Genomic DNA, 23543 nt, shown 5'->3' on the forward strand with positions numbered 1-23543 from the left:
GATCTTGGTTGTGATTAGATAATAATATAATAATATCACTAATAGTAAACAATTATGATAGATAATCCATCCTACCTAATAGGATAAGATTTGAAAGCTACAGATGTGGTTAATCTTTTCATTTAACCATTAAGAAACTTGAGTGTTGAACAGATGGATTGATGATAGAAACGAGTTGAAGTACATTTATTTACTATTTAGTGTTTGACTTAAGTAGGATTTCACTTTATTAGAACACAATTGAAAGATTTTTTGTCGGAGACAACACAAAATGGAAATTAAGGGACTTAGATATATGTTAAGATTACAAAGCGGAGCGGAGTCATCTGCATTGAATCAAGAACAATCGAAAGTTAAATACCACATCTTTATCTAAAACTTTAAGGAAACAATCACCCCTTCAATCGTAAGTCATTCTTTTCATATGTTTCCTCTTATCCATAAGCTTTTTTTTTTTTTCTTATCCACCTACACTTGCAATGCGTTGATGTTGTACCAACGAGACACGACGTCTGACCACCATTGTCATGAAGACTTTCAACACAACAAACCGGTCGAACCATTGTCAAACAATTGACTTTGATATCATTGTTGGAACACAAGGGGAGTCGTGAGATCATTCATATAAGCGAGTTTGACATATCATCTTTACGCAAAATTTTAATACATTAAGTTTATGGATCTCCTTATTTATAAATCATTCAACCTTCACTTTTTCAAGTAATATGACGCTTTAACACACTTTACACTTGTCACAGTTGGAACAAAATGTGTTTAACAATGAACCTTAACGAGTTCTGATGATAACAAGGTATTAAAAATTGTAAATTGGACTAGCTAATATTTGTTCAAGTGTACAGGACCATAATTAAAAAGTTACATCATTTATTGGTTCTGAATGAGCAAATAAAGAGCAAAAGGAATCAACAAAATTGAAGCTTAGTGCTCCTGAAGGCAACTCGCTCCTGAAGAGAAAAAGCGCTCCTGAAGTAAAGCCGCTCCTGAAGGTAGTAAAGTGCTTCTGAAGAATAGTGCTCCTGAAGACAAGAGGTCCAGAAGCCACATCATCAAAAGCTGCGTTATCAGAAGCTGTATCATCAGAAGCTGCATCATCAGAAGTTGCCTCATCAGAAGTCATTTCACCAGAAGTTGAAGATCAACTGAATTTGAGAAATTCAAGGATTCAAGAGCTGTGTCATGGATCGAAAGTCATCAAAGGACAACAAAAGATCAGTGGAATTTTGCAACGGTCATTTCAAAGGTGTTTGAAGGCATGTGCTTGCAACTTTGGACGAAAGCGTTGACATTGTACTTTGTACGAACTGTACAACCACCTTCTCCACTACTCTGTTTTTGTGTCCACACTACAAGACAAGAAAACAGCTCCAGAATACGGCTTCGCCTGCATAGATGTTCCTTTGGATAAGGAATGGATTTCAAATTGGTTCTTCATAGGACAAAAACCAAATCAGGCAAAAGTTCATTGGTGAAAGATCAAGCTTCAACAACGACTCTTTGATGTGCTGGCAATTTCACAACGTCTCTTTCACACCTCTATATAAAGGAGTGGAGACTTAGAGTTTTGGTAATGCTGAACGAAAGACTCACAACATTATTACAAGTGCCAAACCTCTGCTGAAATTATTCTGCATTCACTTAGAATTTCTGTGTCTCAAAGTTTCATCTTAGAAATTCTTAAGTTATTGAGTCTGTATCTGATTTGTATTGTGAGCACCTCTGATTGTATATCAAGTGTTCAACCTTAAACAATTTTCTGTGTAATTTTGTTTAGTTAGAAGTCTCTTGCAGTTGTGCTTGAGCAGGGAAGTCTCTTGATTGTGTTCTTGAGCATAGGAAGACTCTTGCAAAGTGTGCTTGAGCAAAGGAAGTCTCTTGCAGGTGTGCTTGAGCAATTGTAATCAGATATTACTCTTAGTGAAATCTCCTTGGAAGTGCAAGGGGGACTGGATTACTTCCGGTTTGTGGAAGGAACTAGTATAATTGCTTTGTGTCGTTCTTCTTCTCTCTCTTTGTCTTATTCCGCTGCGTGTAGATTCTGATTATCACTTCAGAAGCTGTTTTACTTAGCTTCTGATCAGTGTGTTCAGTTTTAGGAGAAACGAAGAATTTTTCAAAACACAATTCAACCCCCCTTCTTGTGTTTTTCTCACCTTCAATTGGTATCTAGAGCCTTGGTTCTGTTGATAACACCTAACAGTGTAACAGTCCAAGATCAGATAAAAACATGTCTGACGAGTCTGTTTCTGGAAATGGGTCTGGCAACAACAACAAAGGTGTTGCATATGATTACAATGTTGACAAGAAATCCAGTGTTGGAAAGATTCAAAAGTTCAACGGAGATGCTGAAGAATTTTCTTGGTGGAAAACCAACTTCTATAGTTATATCATGAGCTTAGATGAAGAACTATGGGATATTCTAGAAGATGGTGTTAGTGGCTTAGACCTTGATGAAGAAGGAGCTACTATGGATAGAAAGAGACATACTCCTGAGTTGAAGAAACTCTACAAGAAGCATCACATTATCAGAGGAGCTCTTGTCACTGCCATACCCAAAGCAGAGTACATGAAGATGAGTGACAAATCCACTGCTAAAGCTATGTTTGCTTCTCTCTGTTCTAACTACGAAGGCAGCAAGAAGGTCAAAGAAGCTAAAGCTCTCATGCTTGTACATCAGTACGAGCTATTCAAGATGAAGGATGATGAAACTATTGAGGAAATGTACTCAAGGTTTCAAACCTTAGTCTCTGGGCTACAAATTCTAAAGAAGAGCTATGTTGCTTCTGACCATGTGAGCAAGATACTCAGAAGTTTGCCTGCAAGATGGAGACCAAAGGTGACTGCCATTGAGGAAGCTAAAGATTTAAACACTTTAAGTGTCGAAGATCTTGTTAGTTCTCTCAAAGTTCATGAGTTAAGTCTTAATGAACATGAGTCTACTAAGAAGAGTAAATCAATAGATCTTCCATCCAAAGGCAAGTCATCAAGAGCTCTCAAAGTGGTTGAATCTGAAGAGGAAGAACAATCAAGTTCAGATTCTGAACCAGATGCTGCTGAAATGGCCATGCTCTCCAACAGACTTCAGTATCTGGCCAAGAAGAACAGAAAGTTTCTAGCAAGAAGGAGTAACTCCAGAAGCTCAAGGAAAGAAGATCAGAAGGGATGCTTCAACAGTAAGAAGCCTGGACACTTTATTGCTGAATGTCCTGATCTTCAGAAGGAGAAGTCAAATGACAAGTCAAAGAAGTCAACGTTCAAACCAAGCAAATTCAAGAAGCAGATCAAGCAGAGTTTAATGGCAACCTGGGATGATTTGGGAAGTGAATCAGGATCTGATAAAGAGGAAGCTGATGAAGATGCAAAGGTAGCAGTTGGGTTAGTTGCCACAGCAACTTCAGAAGCTGGATCAGAATCAGATTCTGAAGATGAAAATGAGGTATATTCTAAGATTCCCAGAGATGAACTTGTTGAGTCACTTAAAGAACTTCTTACACATTTTGAAGTAAGAACCAATGAGTTGAAGGATTTAAAATAAAAATATACTGATTTTGTAAAACAACAAAAATCAACTCTATTGGATCTGAAAACTTCTGAACAAGGACTTAGGGGCTTTGACTTCATGTGTAAAACTTATGAAGATCAGCTTAGGTTCTTATGTCAGAAGCTACAAGAAAAGTGTAATGAAAGACCTTTAAGCAACCATGAAATTGCTCTTGAAGATTTTATCGTATCTGGCATTGACAGAAGCAGAGTGGCTTCTAAGATTTATAACATTTACAAGAACAATGGCAGAGGAATTGGTTTTACAGAAGTGAAACTTGAAAAAACCAATCTTAAATCTTGTTGTGAATGCATCAAGGAAGGTCTGAAAACCTTCTTTGTACCTGAAGGTGCTGAGTTGGAAACTGTTGTTCAATCAGAACCTGAAGCTTCTGGCTCTAAGGCTAAGATTACTTCAAATCCAAAGAACTCTAAGCCAAAGGCTATGATCAAATCTGAATCCAAGACTTCAAAGATCAGGATCTTGAAAAGATCAGGATTTTGAAAAGATCAGAACCTGTTCCTCAGAGTCTGGTGAAGCCAAAATCTGAGGTTCTGAAGTCTAAGTTTCAGAAGAAGACAGTTACTGCTTCTGAAGTACCAAAACCTAAGGTGATGGTTAATCAGAAGCAATCCAACTCACAGCACAAGGTACAGGAAGTGAAGAGTAAAACCTCAAGTACCAACCTTTCAGGACCCATAGGACAATGGGTACCTAAATCTGAAAATGTCAATGATGCAGGTATGTCTAAGAGCAGCACCAAAGCAAAAATCATGGTACCTAGACAGCGGTTGCTCAAGACACATGACAGGAGAAAAGTCCAGCTTTCTCAGCCTAACAATGAAGGAAGGAGGAAGTGTGAAATTTGGAGGCAACCAAACTGGCAAGATCATAGGTACATGAACTATTGGTAATTCCTCTACCTCAATAATAATGTATGGTTGGTAGATGGTCTTGAACATAACCTTTTGAGCATTAGTCAATTTTGTGATAATGGTTATGATGTGCTTTTTGAGAAAACCAACTGTACTGTAATCAACAAGGAAGACAAATCCATTGTGTTCAAGGGAAAGAGAGTTGATAATGTCTACAAAATCAATTTTTCTGAAATGGCTGATCAGAAGGTGATTTGCCTTCTATCAGTGAATGATAAGAAATGGATGTGGCACAGAAGGTTGGGACATGCTAACTGGAGATTAATCTCTAAACTTAGTAAGTTACAACTTGTCAAAGGGCTACCAGACATTGACTATCATTCAGATGCACTCTGTGGTGCATGTCAGAGAGGGAAAATTGTGAAATCATCTTTTAAAACCAAAGACATTGTTTCAACCTCCAGACCCTTAGAACTACTTCATATTGATTTATTTGGACCAGTAAGTACTGCATCCTTATATGGAAGTAAATATGGATTAGTCATTGTTGATGATTATAGCAGATGGACTTGGGTGAAATTCATAAAGAGTAAAGATGTTGCTTGTGATGTATTCAGTAGTTTCTGCACTCAAATTCAATCTGAAAAAGAATCAAAGATTTTGAAAGTCAGAAGTGATCATGGTGGAGAATTTGAAAATGAGCCATTTGAAGCTTTTTGTGAAAAATATGGAATTGTCCATGAATTCTCTTCTCCTAGAACTCCACAACAAAATGGGGTTGTAGAGAGAAAGAATAGAACTTTACAAGAAATGGCCAGAACCATGTTCCATGAAAACAATTTACCAAAACATTTTTGGGCAGAAGCAGTGAATACAGCATGTTATGTCTAGAACAGGATCTATATCAGACCTATTTTGGAGAAAACATCATATGAACTTTTTAAAGGAAGGAAACCCAATATCTCTTACTTTCATCAATTTGGATGTACATGTTACATTCTGAATAACAAGCTCTACCTAAAAAAATTTGATGCCAAAGCCCAAAGAGGAATCTTCTTAGGTTACTCTGAAAGGTCAAAGGCATACAGAGTGTATAATTCAGAAACACTTTGTGTTGAAGAATCTATGCATGTGAAATTTGATGACAAAGAGCTTGAAGATAAAACTTCAAAGCAAGGTGAAAGTTTTGCAGAGATACAGGTTCCTGAAGCTACTCCAGAACCTGATCAGATAGCTGAATCTGAAGAAAGTCCAGAAGCTGAACCCACATCAGAAGCGCAAGATGAAATTGCTTCTGATGAAGCACAAGATGGCTCACATCAAGAAGATCCTCCCAGAAACACATTCAAGCATAAGTCTTCACATCCTGAGGAATTAATCATTGGAAAAAAAGATAGTCCAAGAAGAACAAGATCATACTTCAGACAAGAAGAATCAATGATTGGACTGATCTCAATGATTGAACCTACAACAGTTGATGAAGCACTTTCAGATGATGGATGGATCTTAGCTATGCAAGAAGAGCTGAATCAATTTCAAAGAAATGATGTGTGGGATCTAGTATCCAAACCTCAGCACAAGAACATTATTGGAACAAAATGGGTATTCAGAAACAAGGTGGATGAGCAAGGAAAAGTAACAAGAAACAAAGCAAGACTTATTGCACAAGGGTATAGTCAACAAGAAGGCATTGATTACACTGAAACATTTGCTCCAGTTGAAAGATTGGAAGCAATCAGGTTACTTCTGTCTTATGCAGTTAATCACGGCATAATATTATATCAGATGGATGGCAAGAGTGCTTTTCTTAATGGTGTCATTGAAGAAGAAGTGTATGTTAAGAAACCTCCTGGTTTTGAGGATATCAAATATCCTGATCATGTCTTTAAACTGAAGAAATCACTATATGGCTTGAAACAAGCTCCCAGAGCTTGGTATGATAGGCTAAGTAATTTCATAATCAAAAATGATTTTAAAAGAGGACAGGTTGATACAACACTCTTCAGAAGGACCCTTGGGAAAGATATTCTTGTTGTGCAAATATATGTTGATGATATAATATTTGGTTCTACTAATGCGTCTCTTTGCAAGGAATTCTCTAAGTTAATGCAGGATGAATTTGAAATGAGCATGATGGGAAAGAGCTGAAGTTCTTCCTGGGCATTCAAATTAACCAATGCAAAGAGGGAGTCTATGTTCATCAATCAAAGTATACAAAGGAGCTTCTGAAGAAGTTCAAGCTTGAAGATTGTAAAGTGATGAACACTCCAATGCACCCTACGTGCACCTTAAGCAAAGAAGATGAAGGAGCTAAAGTAGATCAGAAGCTGTACAGAGGTATGATTGGTTCTTTGTTATACCTGACTGCATCCAGGACAGATATTTTGTTTAGTGTATGCTTGTGTGCAAGATTCCAATCAGATCCTAGAGAATCTCATATGACTGCTGTCAAGAGAATCTTCAGGTATTTGAAAGGAACAACTAATCTTGGACTCCTTTATAGGAAATCCTCAGATTATAAGCTAATTGGATTCTGTGATGCTGATTATGCTGGTGATAGGATTGAAAGAAAGTCAACCAGTGGCAATTGTCAATTTCTGAGTGATAATCTTATATCCTGGGCTAGCAAAAGACAAACAACTATTGCTATGTCTACAGCAGAAGCAGAATACATTTCAGCTGCAAGTTGTTGTACTCAACTACTTTGGATGAAACATCAGTTGGAAGACTATCAGATAATTGCCAACAGTATTCCCATTTATTGTGATAATACTGCTGCTATTTGTTTGTCTAAAAATCCAATTTTGCATTCAAGAGCTAAGCACATTGAAATCAAGCACCATTTTATCAGAGATTATATTCAAAAAGGAATTTTAGATATACAATTCATTGATACTGAAAATCAATGGGCTGATATATTTACTAAGCCTTTAACTGTTGAAAGGTTTGATTTTATAAAGAAAAATTTGAACATGCACTTTGTGTTTGATTAAATGTTTGCTTGCTCCTGAATAGGATTTTAGGTTCTGAAGTTAGTTCAGAAGCAGTAGTCCATCAGAAGCTCTTTAATGAGGTTCTGAGGAAAACTCGCTTTTGATGATAACGTCAGCATCTGAAGTGCAGAAGCTGGATTTTATGCTTCTGAATAGTAGAGTTAGTGGAAACGTTGGGAGTTACTTTTTATGGTAACTTCTGGCCCACTAACTTGGTAGTTACTCTTAACATTTCTGACGTGGCCTATCTGTATTGGTGTATAACTAAAAAGGGCAATGATGATTTAATAGCTTTGAAAAGTACTTTCACGCGCCCCCAATTTGTCATTAATGTTATGTTTGTTTGTCTCTTTTGAATTGCAATCGTTTTTACTCTTAACACTTTGTCAATTCACACACTACTCACTCACAACAAACACATTTGCTTTCAAACCTCTTGCGAAGTAAGCGCATCCTCTCGACCCTAGAACCCTAAAATCATCATCTTCTTCAAATTTTCTTCAATCATCAAATGGCATCATCAAGCTCAAAAGTTTCAGAATCTACTTCAAGCATGCAAGAAGCATCAGGATCTGGGTCAGTTTACAAAGAGAAGACTATGGCTATTCCATGGAAAGCTTTAATCGTTCAGATAGAATCACCAGTGGACTTTGCTTCACTCAAGAAGTATGAAGTAGACATGGAAGGTTTGGTGGATACTCAGAAGCTATCTGAGTACTTCAAGATGCTGAATGGACCAACTTATGTGAACTTGGTAAAAGACTTCTGGTTGAGGGCTGAAGTGTTCAATGGAAAGCCTGCGAAGGTCGTAGGTAAACAAGCTGGGTCAAAGAAAGGGAAGTTGACGATGGAAATGAATCCTACCTCTTTCAGTAGCTTAGAAATAAGGTCTGAAGTGATGGGCATTCCTATAACCATCACTGAGGATGTTATAGCTAAAGCTTATAGAGTGGATGCAGAAGGAAGATTTCAAGAAATAGTAAAGAAGGAAGATGTCCTGCTAAAGTGCTACTACAACACGCTTCTGGGTGGAAACAAAGAGGCCAAGCCTTCTGAAATGGAAATTCACAACAGGATGTTGGTGAAATTCAGTAATGATTTCTTCTTTCAAAGAGCAGGAGGGTCTGATCAACCCAACAACCAACAGAAGCTAGCAATTTACTTCATGACTATTTTTGAAAAGATAAATTTCTCAAGATATGTCATGGATCATCTCTGCTGGGCTATTAATGAAGGCATTGTTAAAGGAAGGAAACAAGTGCCCTATGGAAGATTGTTATCTGAGATCTTTTATCAAGGAAAAGTGCTGGAATTCCTGAAAAAGACAAGGGATGCTTCTGATAAATGCTTCGAAGTTTCTACTGCTGAAAGGACTATCAGTAGCAAGATCTTATTTTCTATGAAGTTTATCAAGAAAACCCCTGAAGATGAGAAGTGGATAGAGATGACTACTGCAGAAACTGAGATTATCAGGGACTTTCCTTCCATCTTTAAGGAAAGTAATTCTGAAATCTTAGCTCAATCAGTTGCTGAGTATGTCTTGGAGGAAGATGCAAGCCATAGGAAGGAAGTTGCTCCTGTTAAAGGAAAGAGGGCCAGAACTAGTACTGAATCAGAAGCTGCTGTTGCAAAGACCAAGAAGCAAAAAGTTGTTAAGTCTGAAGCTGAATCTGATGCTGCCAAGGATAAAGGAAAGAAAAAGAAAATTAGGGTTGCCTCTATTCCTCAGAAAAGAAGAAAAGGTAAGGCAGATCTGGTAATCACCAAAGAGCAGCTGGAGGAAGCTTTTGAAGCAATAGAGAAAGAGGAGGCTGAGCCCAAGCTGGAAAAGAAGAAGGCTCCCCTTCAACTTGTATGTCCTATGATTGAGATGACTCCAAGAAGGAAAAGGGTGGCAGATGAACGTGCTTCTGATATTATATCAGACAAAAAGGAGCTAAAAGCACAATACATTCAACAAAGGGATGACAAGCTCAAGGCTTTGGGTATGGAAGACTGTGATAGGTTCTTCAAAGAGAAATTGGCTGAAGTAAGAGAAATTGCTGGTAAGACTGCTGAAGACAACGAGGAAGAAGAAATGATGATCATTATGGAGGATGCTCCAGAAGATGGAACTTCAAAAGCAGTTCCTCAAGTTGCTGGTCCACAGCCCAAAGCTGAAAAGATCACTTTTGAAGCTGGCCCTACAGTTCAGGTACTTCAGATTCCAGTCACCTCTACCCTCATCTCACCCTCTTCATCACAACCACCAGCACTTGAGCAAGAAGAAGAAGACACTTCTGTCTTGGAAAATCTTGCTCTCCACTATTCAGGTGAGTTACCCAAAGACAAACCTAACTCAGAGAAAGCCTCTGAGACAACCTCAAAAGCAGTTGCTTCTGAGAAAATTGTTTCAGAAAGCCCCCAACATCAAACACCAGAACCACACAAACCCTCATCACCTCCTCAACCCTCATCACCCACAGTTGAAACTGACCCCCAACTCAACATTCAAACACCAACTTCACCACAACAACCACCAACCAACACTGAAACTGACTCCCAACTAAACCAAGAACCAGAGCAAACTTTTCCCAATCCCACTCCCATGGATATTGACAATCCTCAAGTCAATCTCCAAGCCTCAACCTCGACCTCACAAATTGCTTCTGACCAGCCATCATTCTCAACTCCATCTCAACAAATCACCATTCCAGAATCCAACCCTGTTCAAGACCTTATTCTTAGTGATTCTGACCTTGAAACTCTTGAACAACCACCACTGGACATCCTGGAATCTGAATATATTGATGTAGGGCTACTTAAGATCCTCTCTGAAATGCATGATCTGGTGGATCAAAGAAGGACAATTGATCTCACCAATGCATATGAAGAAGCATGGGCATCACTTCAGAAGAGAGCTACTTAGTTAATAGAAGCTGTAAAGGCCAAATGCATCAGAATCAAGGGAGCTTCTGTCAGAAGATTAATGGAGAATCTGAAGCAAAGACTTAGAGTTAGAATTCCTAGGCTGCTTCTGTCAAACAGGCCATTCTACTCAGAAGCTGACTATATGACAAGAGAAGCTAGAATGTTCAAGCTTCTGAGGCAGCAGATGGCACATCAACAACAAGAAGCTAAGGCAAGGGAATTGGCTCTTCTCCAGAAGCAACAACTTCTTGAAGAACAGTTGAAGAAGCAAGCTGAAGAAATGGAGAAGATGATGAAACAATTGCAAACCAAATCTTAGTTGCACACCTTAGTGTTTATTTTTTTTTGCTGTTTGTTTTAATCCTTTTTTATTTTCTGCTTCTGAATACCTCTTGTTTTTATGTTTCTTACTGCTTCTGAATACTTAATGGTTCTGACTAACAATGCCTGAATATTTTTGTTTACATTCATTGCTCTGATTTACTGATTTATTTTTGCTTTGATTATATTATTGATAAGACTATAGGTTCTGATCACATTTATACTCTCTTCTTGTTTTTATCCTTTATGTGTATTTGATATTTTTGATAATGACAAAAGGGGGAGTATATGTGATAGTATTTAAAGGCTCTGAGCCCCATTAATGATATTTGAAAATTATTTTGAAAAACTTCTATCATTTTTACCTTAAAGGTATAAGCTATGAACGAAAGAATGAGTATCAAATTTCAAATAAATTAATTGAACCATTCTTCTCTTCTATAAGTTAATTCTTTCAATTTTTAAAGCTCTGATATTTTTTACGCGCCAAAATGAATTTAATTAACCTGGATAGAACTTAGGGGGAGCTTACAAACCTCACCTTAAAGACTATCAGACTCAGGGGGAGTTTGAGCTTACAAACCTCAGATTCTGAGCTTACAAACCTCAGAACCCCAAAGTCAACTTGTTAATTAGATTAACAACAATTGATCAATTTTAAATACTATTGTTTGTCATCATCAAAAAGGGGGACATTGTTGGAACAAAATGTGTTTAACAATGAACCTTAAAGAGTTTTGATGATAACAAGGTATTAAAAATTGTAAATTGGACTAGCTAATATTTGTTCAAGTGTACAGGACCATAATTAAAAAGTTACATCATTTATTGGTTCTGAATGAGCAAATAAAGAGCAAAAGGAATCAACAAAATTGAAGCTTAGTGCTCCTGAAGGCAACTCGCTCCTGAAGAGAAAAAGCGCTCCTGAAGTAAAGCCGCTCCTGAAGGTAGTAAAGTGCTTCTGAAGAATAGTGCTCCTGAAGACAAGAGGTCCAGAAGCCACATCATCAGAAGCTGCGTTATCAGAAGCTGTATCATCAGAAGCTGCATCATCAGAAGCTGCCTCATCAGAAGTCATTTCACCAGAAGCTGAAGATCAACTGAATTTGAGAAATTCAAGGATTCAAGAGCTGTGTCGTGGATCGAAAGTCATCAAAGGACAACAAAAGATCAGTGGAATTTTGCAACGGTCATTTCAAAGGTGTTTGAAGGCATGTGCTTGCAACTTTGGACGAAAGCGTTGACATTGTACTTTGTACGAACTGTACAACCACCTTCTCCACTACTCTGTTTTTGTGTCCACACTACAAGACAAGAAAACAACTCCAGAATACGGCTTCGCCTGCATAGATGTTCCTTTGGATAAGGAATGGATTTCAAATTGGTTCTTCATAGGACAAAAACCAAATCAGGCAAAAGTTCATTGGTGAAAGATCAAGCTTCAACAACGACTCTTTGATGTGCTGGCAATTTCACAACGTCTCTTTCACACCTCTATATAAAGGAGTGGAGACTTAGAGTTTTGGTAATGCTGAACGAAAGACTCACAACATTATTACAAGTGCCAAACCTCTGCTGAAATTGTTCTGCATTCACTTAGAATTTCTGTGTCTCAAAGTTTCATCTTAGAAATTCTTAAGTTATTGAGTCTGTATCTGATTTGTATTGTGAGCACCTCTGATTGTATATCAAGTGTTCAACCTTAAACAATTTTCTGTGTAATTTTGTTTAGTTAGAAGTCTCTTGCAGTTGTGCTTGAGCAGAGAAGTCTCTTGATTGTGTTCTTGAGCATAGGAAGACTCTTGCAAAGTGTGCTTGAGCAAAGGAAGTCTCTTGCAGGTGTGCTTGAGCAATTGTAATCAGATATTACTCTTAGTGAAATCTCCTTGGAAGTGCAAGGGGGACTGACTACTTCCGATTTGTGGAAGGAACCAGTATAATTGCTTTGTGTCGTTCTTCTTCTGTCTCTTTGTATTATTCCGCTGCGTGTAGATTCTGATTATCACTTCAGAAACTGTTTTACTTAGCTTCTGATCAGTGTGTTCAGTTTTAGGAGAAACGAAGAATTTTTCAAAACACAATTCAACCCCCCTTCTTGTGTTTTTCTCACCTTCAGTCACAACTATAATGAGTGTTTACTATTTTGTTGTAATTTGTTTCTAACATCTTAAGATCTTTTCTTCAAAAAAAAACATCTTAAGATCAACAAGGGTATTCCCATCGTCATACAATATTTGTTAATGGCTTATATGTTTAACGAAAGGTCGCAACCAATTTTACTGCCTAATTTATGATGTATGCGATAATATGCCAGCACTCTTATGTCTGAAACATTTTTTTTCAAACTAAAATGAATTTTATTTAGTTATCCTAAAATGAATGTTAATTACAAAAGAAAAACAATAATTTCAAAATTTGGAGGAATATAAATCAAAGAAATATTTTCTGCATGAATCAAAATTAAAATTTGATCATTTTGCAATATAAAAAGAATATTTTCATATTTTGAAGAAATTAAAGTTCAAGAAAAAAAATTGTAGACCAACAAAACAAAACCTTTTTGTCAAATTTCCTTATGACGGAGACCCACACATTTTAAATATAAAAAATAAAGAGTCTGATGTTCGAATCATGACCATACACGTTGTTGTCTTTGAAAAACAAAAGAGAACCTTTAATCCTCTTAAAAAACCAGAGCCTTTAATATAGGCATGGCTGGAAGATTTATAACCACTATACTAATGTACATGATAAAACTAATATATATTTTTTTTGAGGGGATGATAAAACTAATTGAGTATTGCCTTTTTTCTTTTCGGGTTAAATATGTTTTTGCTCCCTATAAATATACTAACTTTTCGTTTTAGTCCCTCTAAAATTTTCCTTCAACTTTTAGTCCCTTTAAAATTTTCAAGCACTACTTTTGGTCCCTATTTTTAAGTTAATTTTTGTATTTTTTAATGAAATTATGCAGAAATGTGTAGAATATTGTAAAAATATTTCCTAAAAAAAATTAGAATTTTTTAACAAAATATAAATTTAATATGAATTTTTAACCGTCAAAAATATAAAAATTCATATTAAATTCATGTTTTGTTAAAAAATTCTATATTTTTTTGTGATAGATTCTTATAATATTATGAAATTTTCTGCAAAATTTTATACGAAAATATGAATTCTACATATGAGTTTACTTTAAAAAAGGGATCAAAAGTGAAGATGAAAAATTTTATAGGGACTAAAAGTTGAAGGAAAATTTTAGAGGGACTAAAACGAAAAGTTGGTATATTTATAGGGACCAAAAACATATTTAATCCTTTCTTGATAGAAGACCCTAGAAGTAAGTAGTAGGGGACTTTTGGGGATGCAAGGTGGCAAATAGTATCCACTTTGAGAAAGCTAGAGAATAGAACGGTGGCCATTTGTGATGGTCATTGATAAAGTATGTGGGGTTTAATAACACATTACACAGCATACTCAACAATAATGTTGATTGGATTTGAAAAATAATAATTCTTACCCCTTGTGTCAAAAGTGACACTCAATCATCTCACTTTATTTTAAAGAAAAAAAAATCATGATTTTTTTCGTCAGATAGTTTAATAATTAGAAACTTAACTCTTACATATGAATAAACGAACTGTTTGGAGTTCGAATCATAATCTCTTTATGTGCTATGTAATGTCATTATCAATAATCAAACTTACTAGGACTAATCATGTTTTCTTAATGAAGTTAAAATCAGGAATTTTATATTCCAAAAAAAAAAAAAATTAAACTTAAACTTAAAAAGAATATTTTAATAAAATTATTAAATGAATTGAGATATACACCATAAAATTATATTAGAGAAAAATATGTAGTTAAGTTTCATTGATATTTTAAAGTAATAATAATAAGACAAATGAATATTACAACTATGATAAATTGCTAGGAACAATAAATATGTTAATTAATTAGATGAGAAAAATCTATGCTATGTTCTTTAAAACAAAAAAGTTTGATGCTATGTCTAACTTTAAACATAGATTAATTTATACTCATTGTATTATATGACAGAAAGAGAGGATTTAACCATTGTAATTTGTCTTCCATTATGTCGCAATCAAAATATGAAAGATCAGTGTGGTCCTTCTCCATTTGTTTCTTTCTTTGGAACAATGTTAGTAATCAAGTTATCCATTGATTGTAAGAGTGACAACAGAAAGAGTAACAAAGGTATTCTATATATCTTTTACAAGCAAATTGCAATCAATCTCGTCATACATCCTTCTTGCATTTTGTTAGTTAACTGTTCTTTTCATATAGATATGCCGATAGAGAAACGAATAATATTAGCTTTTAAAGTTTTTATTTTGGCTTTTTTAGCAAGTGAAACTATTTGGATTCAATAATATATTTATATATTTGGGGTGGTAATATTTACTCACTTTGGGGAAGACTCGGTCCATCAAATTTTCAAGTCTAAAATAAAATTTGAGGAGCGTTAGTAATCATGAAATCTCAAGGATAAATGTCATAGTGGTTAGGAAGAAAGAAAGCATACGGATATTCATGTGGGAGATACATATAGAGACTTATAGTAGAATGAATAGATTGATAAAAGATGAATAAGAGAGTACAATGGTGATAATTGTTTATCGGGGTGAGTTAGTTTAACTAACTCCTAACTACCTAACATATCAACCAACCATAGTTTATATATTAACTAACTATGGTTTATTCACTATGCTCTAATAGTCCCCCTCAAACTCAAAGTGAGGAAACTCACCAATTTGAGTTTGAACTTTGAAATACAAAGAAAATACAATGATTAACTACAGTGTTGAAGCTAAGTAAAATGGAGGTACACTAGGAAAAACAAAAAAAAACTGATAGGAAAACAATTCTGCCACCAGGTTCAACTACAAGTGGCCCAAACCCAAACCCATCAGTGAAAAATCTTGAGAATCTGAGCTGAAACTTCAATTTTGCCTATTGCACTTTTCCAAAAACAGCTTATTCAAAACACAACTTTTTCAGAACGCACTTTTCCATTAAGCGCTTTTCATAAACCCGACTCACAATCACTTCTCCAAAACCCGCACAAAAACAAATACGATTTTGCGAAATGTTGAATTCTTCGTAGCTTACTCTTCATATGCTGCAAAAACACTTATGTAAAACGCGCTTTTTGCAAGAAAAAACAGAAACAAAGTTATTTTGCAAATCGTGATTCTGCAAACCATTCCAATCACATTCATGACCAGCGAAAACGCGATGCGACAAACACTTGTCTTCTTCCCAGAATCTCTCAAATTGAAGGAAATCTGAAAGAAAAGAGAATGATTAATCTGAATTGGAATCATTATAGAAATAGGTTCTTGATATGTGCTTGTAAGTGTTATGCAAACATAAATTGTGAAAACTGCCTCGAAAGTATGTGTTACACTGAGATTAAGCGTTTTCCTTCCTATTTCCCATGGTCTCCACCATAACTGAAAAGAAGTGTGACGTAGAACATCGTAAACAGAGAACAGCGAAAACGAAGAACATCCACAAAGATCAAAATTAACAACGGATTCTTCATGTAACTGAAAAGACCGAATCTGATTGTTGACGACGAAAACGATTAGTTCAATATGTTATCTGACGAAGAACCAAGAGGCGAAAGGCCTCACGACGGCGACGCAATAAACAGACTTACACAATCTCACCAGATGTGTGTGAATGATGAATTTTTCAAACGCTTCAGAGGTATTGAAAACAAAGTTAGGAATCTTCATGTTTGGTTCAAGATACTGTAATTTCTCGTCTTTCTAAATATCGAACACATAATAGAATCGTCATTTTCAACGATGTTGTTGAAAGAAGTAACAAGAGCACATGAAATCTCCCTAATCTTGATTGAAAAACACAAGGGGGTGTTGAATTATGTTTTCTTTTTTAAACTTTTACCAAGTGTTCAACTTGATCAGAGTCTGATTGCAAGGTCTGAGTGCATTATCTTAGAAAATTCTTTGCAAAGCGTACCATTAGTAGAACAAAAAAATGATATCATCAATATATATGGGCAACTAAGATGTCTTTCTTCATAGTCTTTCTGAAAAGAGTAGTGTCAACTTGTCCTCTTTTGAAATCATTTTCTAGAAGAAAGTTACTCAGTCTATCATGTCAAGCTCTAGGAGCTTGTTTTAAACCATATAACGACTTCTTAAGTTTGTAAACATACACTTGGTATTTTAAATTTTCAAACCCTGGTGGTTGTTTGACATACACTTCTTCAAAAATGACACAATTTAGAAATGCACTTTTAACATCTATTTGATATAAAGTGATATCATGATTAACAACATATAACAGAAGTAATCTAATTGTTTCTAATCTAGCAACAAGTGCAAACGTTTCAGTGTAATCAATATCTTCCTGCTCATTATAGTCTTGAGCTACAAGTCTAGCTTTGTTTCTTATCACTACACATTGCTCATTAAGCTTGTTTTTGAACACCCATTTTATTCTAATAATGTTCTTCTGAGGTGGCTTAACAACTAAGTCCCAAACATCATTTCTTTGGAACTGATTTAGCTCTTCTTGCGTAGCTACAACTACAATCCATCCATTATCTAGCAATGCTTCTTCTACAGAAGTATGCTCAATAAGTGAAATTAGTTCAAACATAGATTCATTTGTAAAAGTTGGTCTTGTCTTCATAGGACTATCTTTGTACTTGTCTTCAGAAGTAAGTCTAAAATTGCACTTTCGAGCATATTACACCGTATGAAAATAAACTTCCAAAAGCATGCCGGGTGAAAAAGTTATTCAAATGTTCTTTGATTAGGTTTAAAAAAATGTAATTCAATGTTCAATTAGGTTTAAAGCATCAAAACCATCAGACTGGCCAAGTTCAAATACCAAGATTTCCGAATGATTGCTCTTTTGGCCCCCTATTTGCTCGAGGTTTCACCCAATAGGAGAGTAAGCATTAGAGAGAGTGCTAGAGAGTGTTTGTAGCATTTCGCTTTGCTCTTTATTTTTAAAAAATGACTTTCGAGAGTTATCTCCTGAACCCTTTAAAAACAAAAAAAATGTCGTTTGAGAGTTATCTTTTGAACGGTTTGCGCATTTTTTGTGGGCCAAAAAAGCAACGCATGGATTTCAGAAAATTGCTATTCTCCAATCAAGATTTGCTCACTTCCAACTGAACTTCCGAAAATACCCCCACGTGATTTAAATCATGCAGGTGTTAAACCCAACGTGACTTAAGTCACGTTTGCTACATTGGTACATCCCACGTGAGTTAACTCACATAGGTTATAACTCCAGCGTGAGTTAACTCATGTAGGTTATAACCCAGTGGGAGTTAACTCATGTAGGTTATACTCCAGCTTACCGAATGCGAGTTCACTCACGTGGAAGGTATTTTGGTCAGTTTGTATGGGAGTGCGTGTTTATTTTTTGGGAGAATAGCAATTTTCTAGATTTCAGATGTAACTGTAACCATACCCAAAATAAACCTAATTATTTAGATCTACATGAGTAAATGATCTTCGTGAAAGACACCATACTATGCCTTTCAAGGCAAATATTAAATCAACTTTAGAGTAATGGCACAAGATTTGCACTCCAAAAGTTAACATATCAAGGTTACAGTCAGAAGGCTCTCACTCTCAGCAGTCAAATAATGCAGATATGCTAAAACCTAGGACTGTGGAAAAACCATAATTTCATATTGTTGTTAAAATTATTCACTAACAATGCTTTTTCCATGACTTATATTTAGACATTGATCGAGAATTCATCTTAGTATAAAAGAAAAAGAAAACATCTATCCATCATTAGCCAGTAAGAGGTGAGAACAAAAACATGAAGTAATTACTATGCTAAACCACCCCATCACTCTATCAGCAACATAAACATTAGTGTTTGTCGTCCTTAGGAGTGTCTTTTGGAGTAACCTTTGATTCCAGTTCCTTTGCAGTCTTTTCAATTTTCCTGCAATAGACAATACAAAACATATTCAAATCTATGTATTGTTGTATCTACCAAAAAGAAAACAAAAAACAGTTTTTCTTCATATTTATTCACTTTTAATTAATTCAAACATGGAAAAGCAACCTTCTGTGTTCAAATCATTAACTTTTGATTTTTTATCCCATCTTCTCCCATTAAATATTGCAATTTAGTCAGTATGTATATTACATCAAAATATGAGAAGGATTTGTCAGCTTAACTAAACTCTATTTCAACGGTTTAACAAGTTGATCATAAATAGTTGCCACAAAAGTAATCATAAAGCTTGAAACATCTCTAAATACATTGATAAATTAATTAAAGGAAGAAGCGAAAGAAGTATATGAACATATAAATAACTTCAACTCAGAATGTAAGACATTCAACATGCAGTATTGCACAAATAATTTCGCAGAACAAATAAGTAATCCAAATTCATCAAATTATAATCTGAGAGATTTATAGCTTATGGTCTTTTCCTAGTGTTAACTCATTGAATTAAAACATCAAGTGAAAAAAAAAGTAGAAAATCCTTTTCTGAGTCTAATCCTACAATGTTGTCTGAAGTTTTTATTTTTTATTTTTTTCCTGTGTGAACTAATTAGCATGTTTATTCAATGTTTTGAACGAGCAGTTGTAGTCATAGTTGTTTTGTTTCCCTTCCAAACCAATCCATAGAAAAATGTTGCATGATCTAGCACATTCTCTTACAAGATTTTCAGACTCATTGCTAAATCTCTTCAGTAAATGATGAAGCACCTTAGTAAAATTTGAAGAAAAACAATCCCCTAGACCTTATGACAATAAATAAAAGGGGAGACTATTTCACAACAGTATTAAAAAGTTAAAAGAACCACCAACAACTGCAGTCTGCAGCTAACTAACACTGTAAGAGACACAAAAGCACTTTCTTTTTATCCCTGTGGACCGTTCCACAAAAATATTGAAAAGCAAAAGAACTATCAAGAAAGATTGTGTTAAGTTTCACTGTAACTTGTAAGAGCAAATTTCATAACTTTCAAACTTTGATACAGACACTGGGCACAACAGTGACACGTAGACAACGAAAAACAATTAGAGAAAATAGAAGTGATAAAATCTAAATAATATGTGTCAGTATCGTGTCCGTATTAGAAACCAAAGACGCCATCAATATGAGGGCTATTGCTACATAGCTTTCATCCACTTCTTACTATAACTTAGCATGATTTATTCTTAAAGTAATAATTGAAAAAAACAAATTATGTTGATGATTAGTAGAAACATGAAATAATCTAAATTTAGTTCAAATAACTAAACTTATATGCATTCCTCCAGTTATTTGTTCAGCCAACAACAGGAAGGATCCCTGAAACAAAAGTTTACGCATACATTGTCCAAAACAACAATAGCAGCACACTATTCACAAGATTAAGATACCCTGCATCCCCTACATGGTTACACTATAAATCTAAAGCGAGAGTAGAATATTCCACTTTCATTGTTTTCATCAACTTCTCAAGGTAAAAGAAAAAAATAAGGTGAAAATCTTCAGCTTAACATTAGCTACAGAAATCAATCAAGCAATACAAACTTTATAGTTCATATTAAACTATTTTAAGGCTCTAATCACACATTCACACACACAAAAACAGAGCTTAGGCAATAAAACAAGTTTGTCAAACAAGCCAGTGGAATGGTCTTCCCTAGGGTTAACTCAATGAATTAAAACATCACATCGAAAAGAGTAGAAAATCCTTTTGGGTCTATCCTACTAACAAGCTAATAACCAATTCAACAACTCTGAGCGAAGTACTCAGCATGTTTATTTACTGTTTTGAAAGTACAGTTGTAGATGTTTTGTTTCCCTTCCAAATCCAACCCAGATGAAAAGGTTGCATGATCTATTGATCTTGCACATTCTCATACAAATTTTTTTCAAACAAGCAAGTGGAATGGTCTTCCCTTGGGTTAAACTCAATGAGTTAAAATATCGCATGGAAAAAGAGTAGAAAATCCTTGAGTCTAATTGATCACACACATTCTCGTACAAAATTTTGAGACTCATTACTAAATCTCCATCAGATAATGATGAAGCACCTTATTTAAACAGAAAAAATAAATCCCCTGGACCATAATAAATGGCAATAAATAACAGAGGAGACTATTTCACAACAGCATTAAAAAGTTAAAAGAACCACCAACAATTGCATTCTCCAGCTAAACAACACTGTAAGAGACACAAAAGCACTTTCTCTTTACCTTTGTAGTACATTTGAATAAATAAAATGGAAGACCATTCCACAAAAACCTTTGTAGTACATTTGAATAAATAAAATGGAAGACCATTCCACAAAAATATTGAAAAGCAAACAAGAACTATAAAGAAAGACTGTGTTAAGTTTTACTGGAACTTGTAACTTGTAAGAGCAAATCTCATTACTTTGTACTCTGACTCAGACACCGGACACGACACTGACATGTAAACAATGAAAATAATTAAAAATATAAGTGATACAATTTAAATACATGTGCCAGTATTGTGTCGGTGTCGGACACTAGAGATGCCATCAATATGAAGAATTGTTGCTACATATCTTTCATCTATTTCTTGGTATAATTCATCATGATTTATTGTTTAAGTAATAGTTGTAACAAATTATGTAGATGATCAATAGAAACATGAAATTATCTAAATCTAGTTCAAATGGTTAAACTTATTTATTCGTCCAGTTATTTGTTCAGCCAACCACGGGAAGGATCCTGTAAACAAAAGTTTATGCATACTTTGTCCAAAACAACATTAGCAGTATACGAATCACAAGATTCTCTGCATTCCTTACATGGCTACACTATAAATCTAAAGAGAAGTACAATATTTCACTTGCAATGTTTTCATTATCCTCTCAAGGAAACGGACAAAAATTAGGTAGATGTTTTCATCTCAACATCAGCAACAAAAATCATTCCAGTAATACAAATTATCTGGTTCCTATTACACTGGTTTAAAACCCTAATCACACATGAAAAACAAAGTTTTTAGCAATACAACAAGTTTGTAAAAAGAGCAAGTATGTGGTGAAAAATGGCTTAAGATATGTACCACATCACTAGCACTACAAATTGAAGATGTGTCTACTGTCCAATGTCACGACACCGACACATTTCGTTCCATTCAATTATTTACATTTTCCCAAATTATAACTACTGTCAACATATTCGTATTGCGTCTGGTGTTCGTGTCTATGACAACTCTTCAGAATTTAATTGCAAACATTTTGGATACACAAATTCAGATTGCGTGTTTAAAGTAAATGTTCTGCCCAATCCAGGTTTGGACCCGGGTCACCTTAAAGCTTAAACTTGGCAGACCATACCATGGACACGCCCTAAGTCCCACTAGATCATGGCGCGGATCATCAATCTGGACCGTCTAGTCCAGATCCAATGCTATAACTCCATCCAGATCATTACAGGTGTCCCCAAGAGACAACTCTCTATGAGGGTCTAACAGCAAAAATCTCTACTTATTCCCTATAAATAATAACGGAGTGTTGGGTCGGGTACGTTACATTTTACCTATAAGTTGCCTCTCACTCTCGTTCTCTCACTGACTCTGACTTGAGCGTCAAAGCACGTGCATGTAAACCACCCTTCCTCTAGTGGAGAAGGAATCACGGTGGACTACAGCGGAAACATTCACATTCACAACCTCTACTTGCGTAGAGATCATCAGACTCATTATCACAATCAAAACGAACATCTACGGTAAATGAGTACTCTGCCAAATTCGTCCCTAGCTTTGATTAATGCTTCCAAAACGATCCCTGAGAATATGAATATCCTAAAAAGATTCCCGAATCTATTAAGCTCTCAAGTTGGTCCTTGTATTTTAAAAAAACTTATTATCAATCAGATTCTGATATTTGATATTTCAACACTTACTATATGTTCTGGACCGGCTAGAAAGCCAATCCAATGCTAACACGTGGACATAGAGTCCACCGGATCAAAGACACGCCACCAGAGTGAGCATAATAACTCTGGTGCACACCACCCCACTAAAGCACGCCCCCGTGCATCCTACACCGTACACGTGGCCCCCAATGGCTTCCTGATAACGCGCCGTATTTCACAGGATCCATTAGCGCCTCCTTTCTCTATATAAGGGTGACATTTACAAAAGGCGTGACGCTAATGGTATCTCTTTCTCTATATAAGAGAGACCCTTCTGAAATATTCATATTCTCAAAAGGCGTGACCAATTTGAGACTCTTCTTAATTTTCCATAATATCAAAAAACTTACAAATTCATATTTATCAAATTCAAATCCATAGCCCAACACTTTAAACAAAGAGCGAAATTAACAAAAAAAGAAGAGAAAAATAGAAAAGGGATTCTTACTTTGAAGAATTAGCGGTTTCTTCTTCAAGCCAATGACGAATTTGTTTGACGTTGCGTTTGAAAATGGACGCAGATTGCTTCACATCACTCCTTAGAAGAAGAACAACAGCGCTAACACCAGCAACGGTTATTATGAAATTCGTCAAACCCATCACTCCTCTTCGCACGCCGATTCACGAACACCACTGTTTTATGGTTGCAAAGGGTTTTTCAGTATTGGGTTAAAACAAAATGGTTTCTCTTGAGAGAAAAAATGTTATATTTCTTGTGCCAAAAGAAATTTTTTGTTTTTTTTTTTTTTACAAGAGAAGAGAAATTGTTTTTCTTATGCCAAAAAAAATTGTTTTTATTGGATTTAGATTTCTTCTTCCAATTCCAATTTTTTTTATTCTTTACCAGATCAATTAATTCAATTTTTTCACCTAAAAAAATAAATTCAATATTTTGATATAAAACTTAATATCTTTTAATTTGTTTTGTAGAGAAAAGAGAATAATCTAACATGAATTTAA

The 23543-nt window shown here is 35.3% G+C and overlaps 1 protein-coding gene across 1 annotated transcript; it reads right to left on the reverse strand.

Moving 5' to 3' along the window:
- Positions 1-18343: 18343 nt before the first annotated feature.
- On the reverse strand, positions 18344-23308 carry LOC146905337 (uncharacterized). Its single transcript, XM_085726081.1, has 2 exons — positions 23032-23308; positions 18344-18629 (listed from the first exon to the last, which is right to left on the reverse strand). The coding sequence occupies exons 1-2, from the start codon at positions 23181-23183 to the stop codon at positions 18554-18556; spliced, it is 228 nt and encodes a 75-aa protein (XP_085582207.1). The 5' UTR covers positions 23184-23308; the 3' UTR covers positions 18344-18553.
- Between the last annotated feature and the right edge of the window lie 235 nt (positions 23309-23543).

Source organism: Medicago sativa, chromosome 7 (genome assembly GCF_051527215.1).
Source record: "Medicago sativa cultivar Bolivia chromosome 7, Bolivia_mono, whole genome shotgun sequence".
Classification (NCBI taxonomy): Eukaryota; Viridiplantae; Streptophyta; class Magnoliopsida; order Fabales; family Fabaceae; genus Medicago; species Medicago sativa.

Excerpts from the sequence above, each read along its gene's own strand:
- LOC146905337 (XM_085726081.1), bottom strand. The coding sequence starts at position 23,183 with ATGGGTTTGACGAATTTCATAATAACCGTTGCTGGTGTTAGCGCTGTT. Across the intron at positions 18,630-23,031 it reads GAAACCGCTAATTCTTCAAA|GAAAATTGAAAAGACTGCAA; the intron begins GTAAGAATCCCT and ends TGTCTATTGCAG.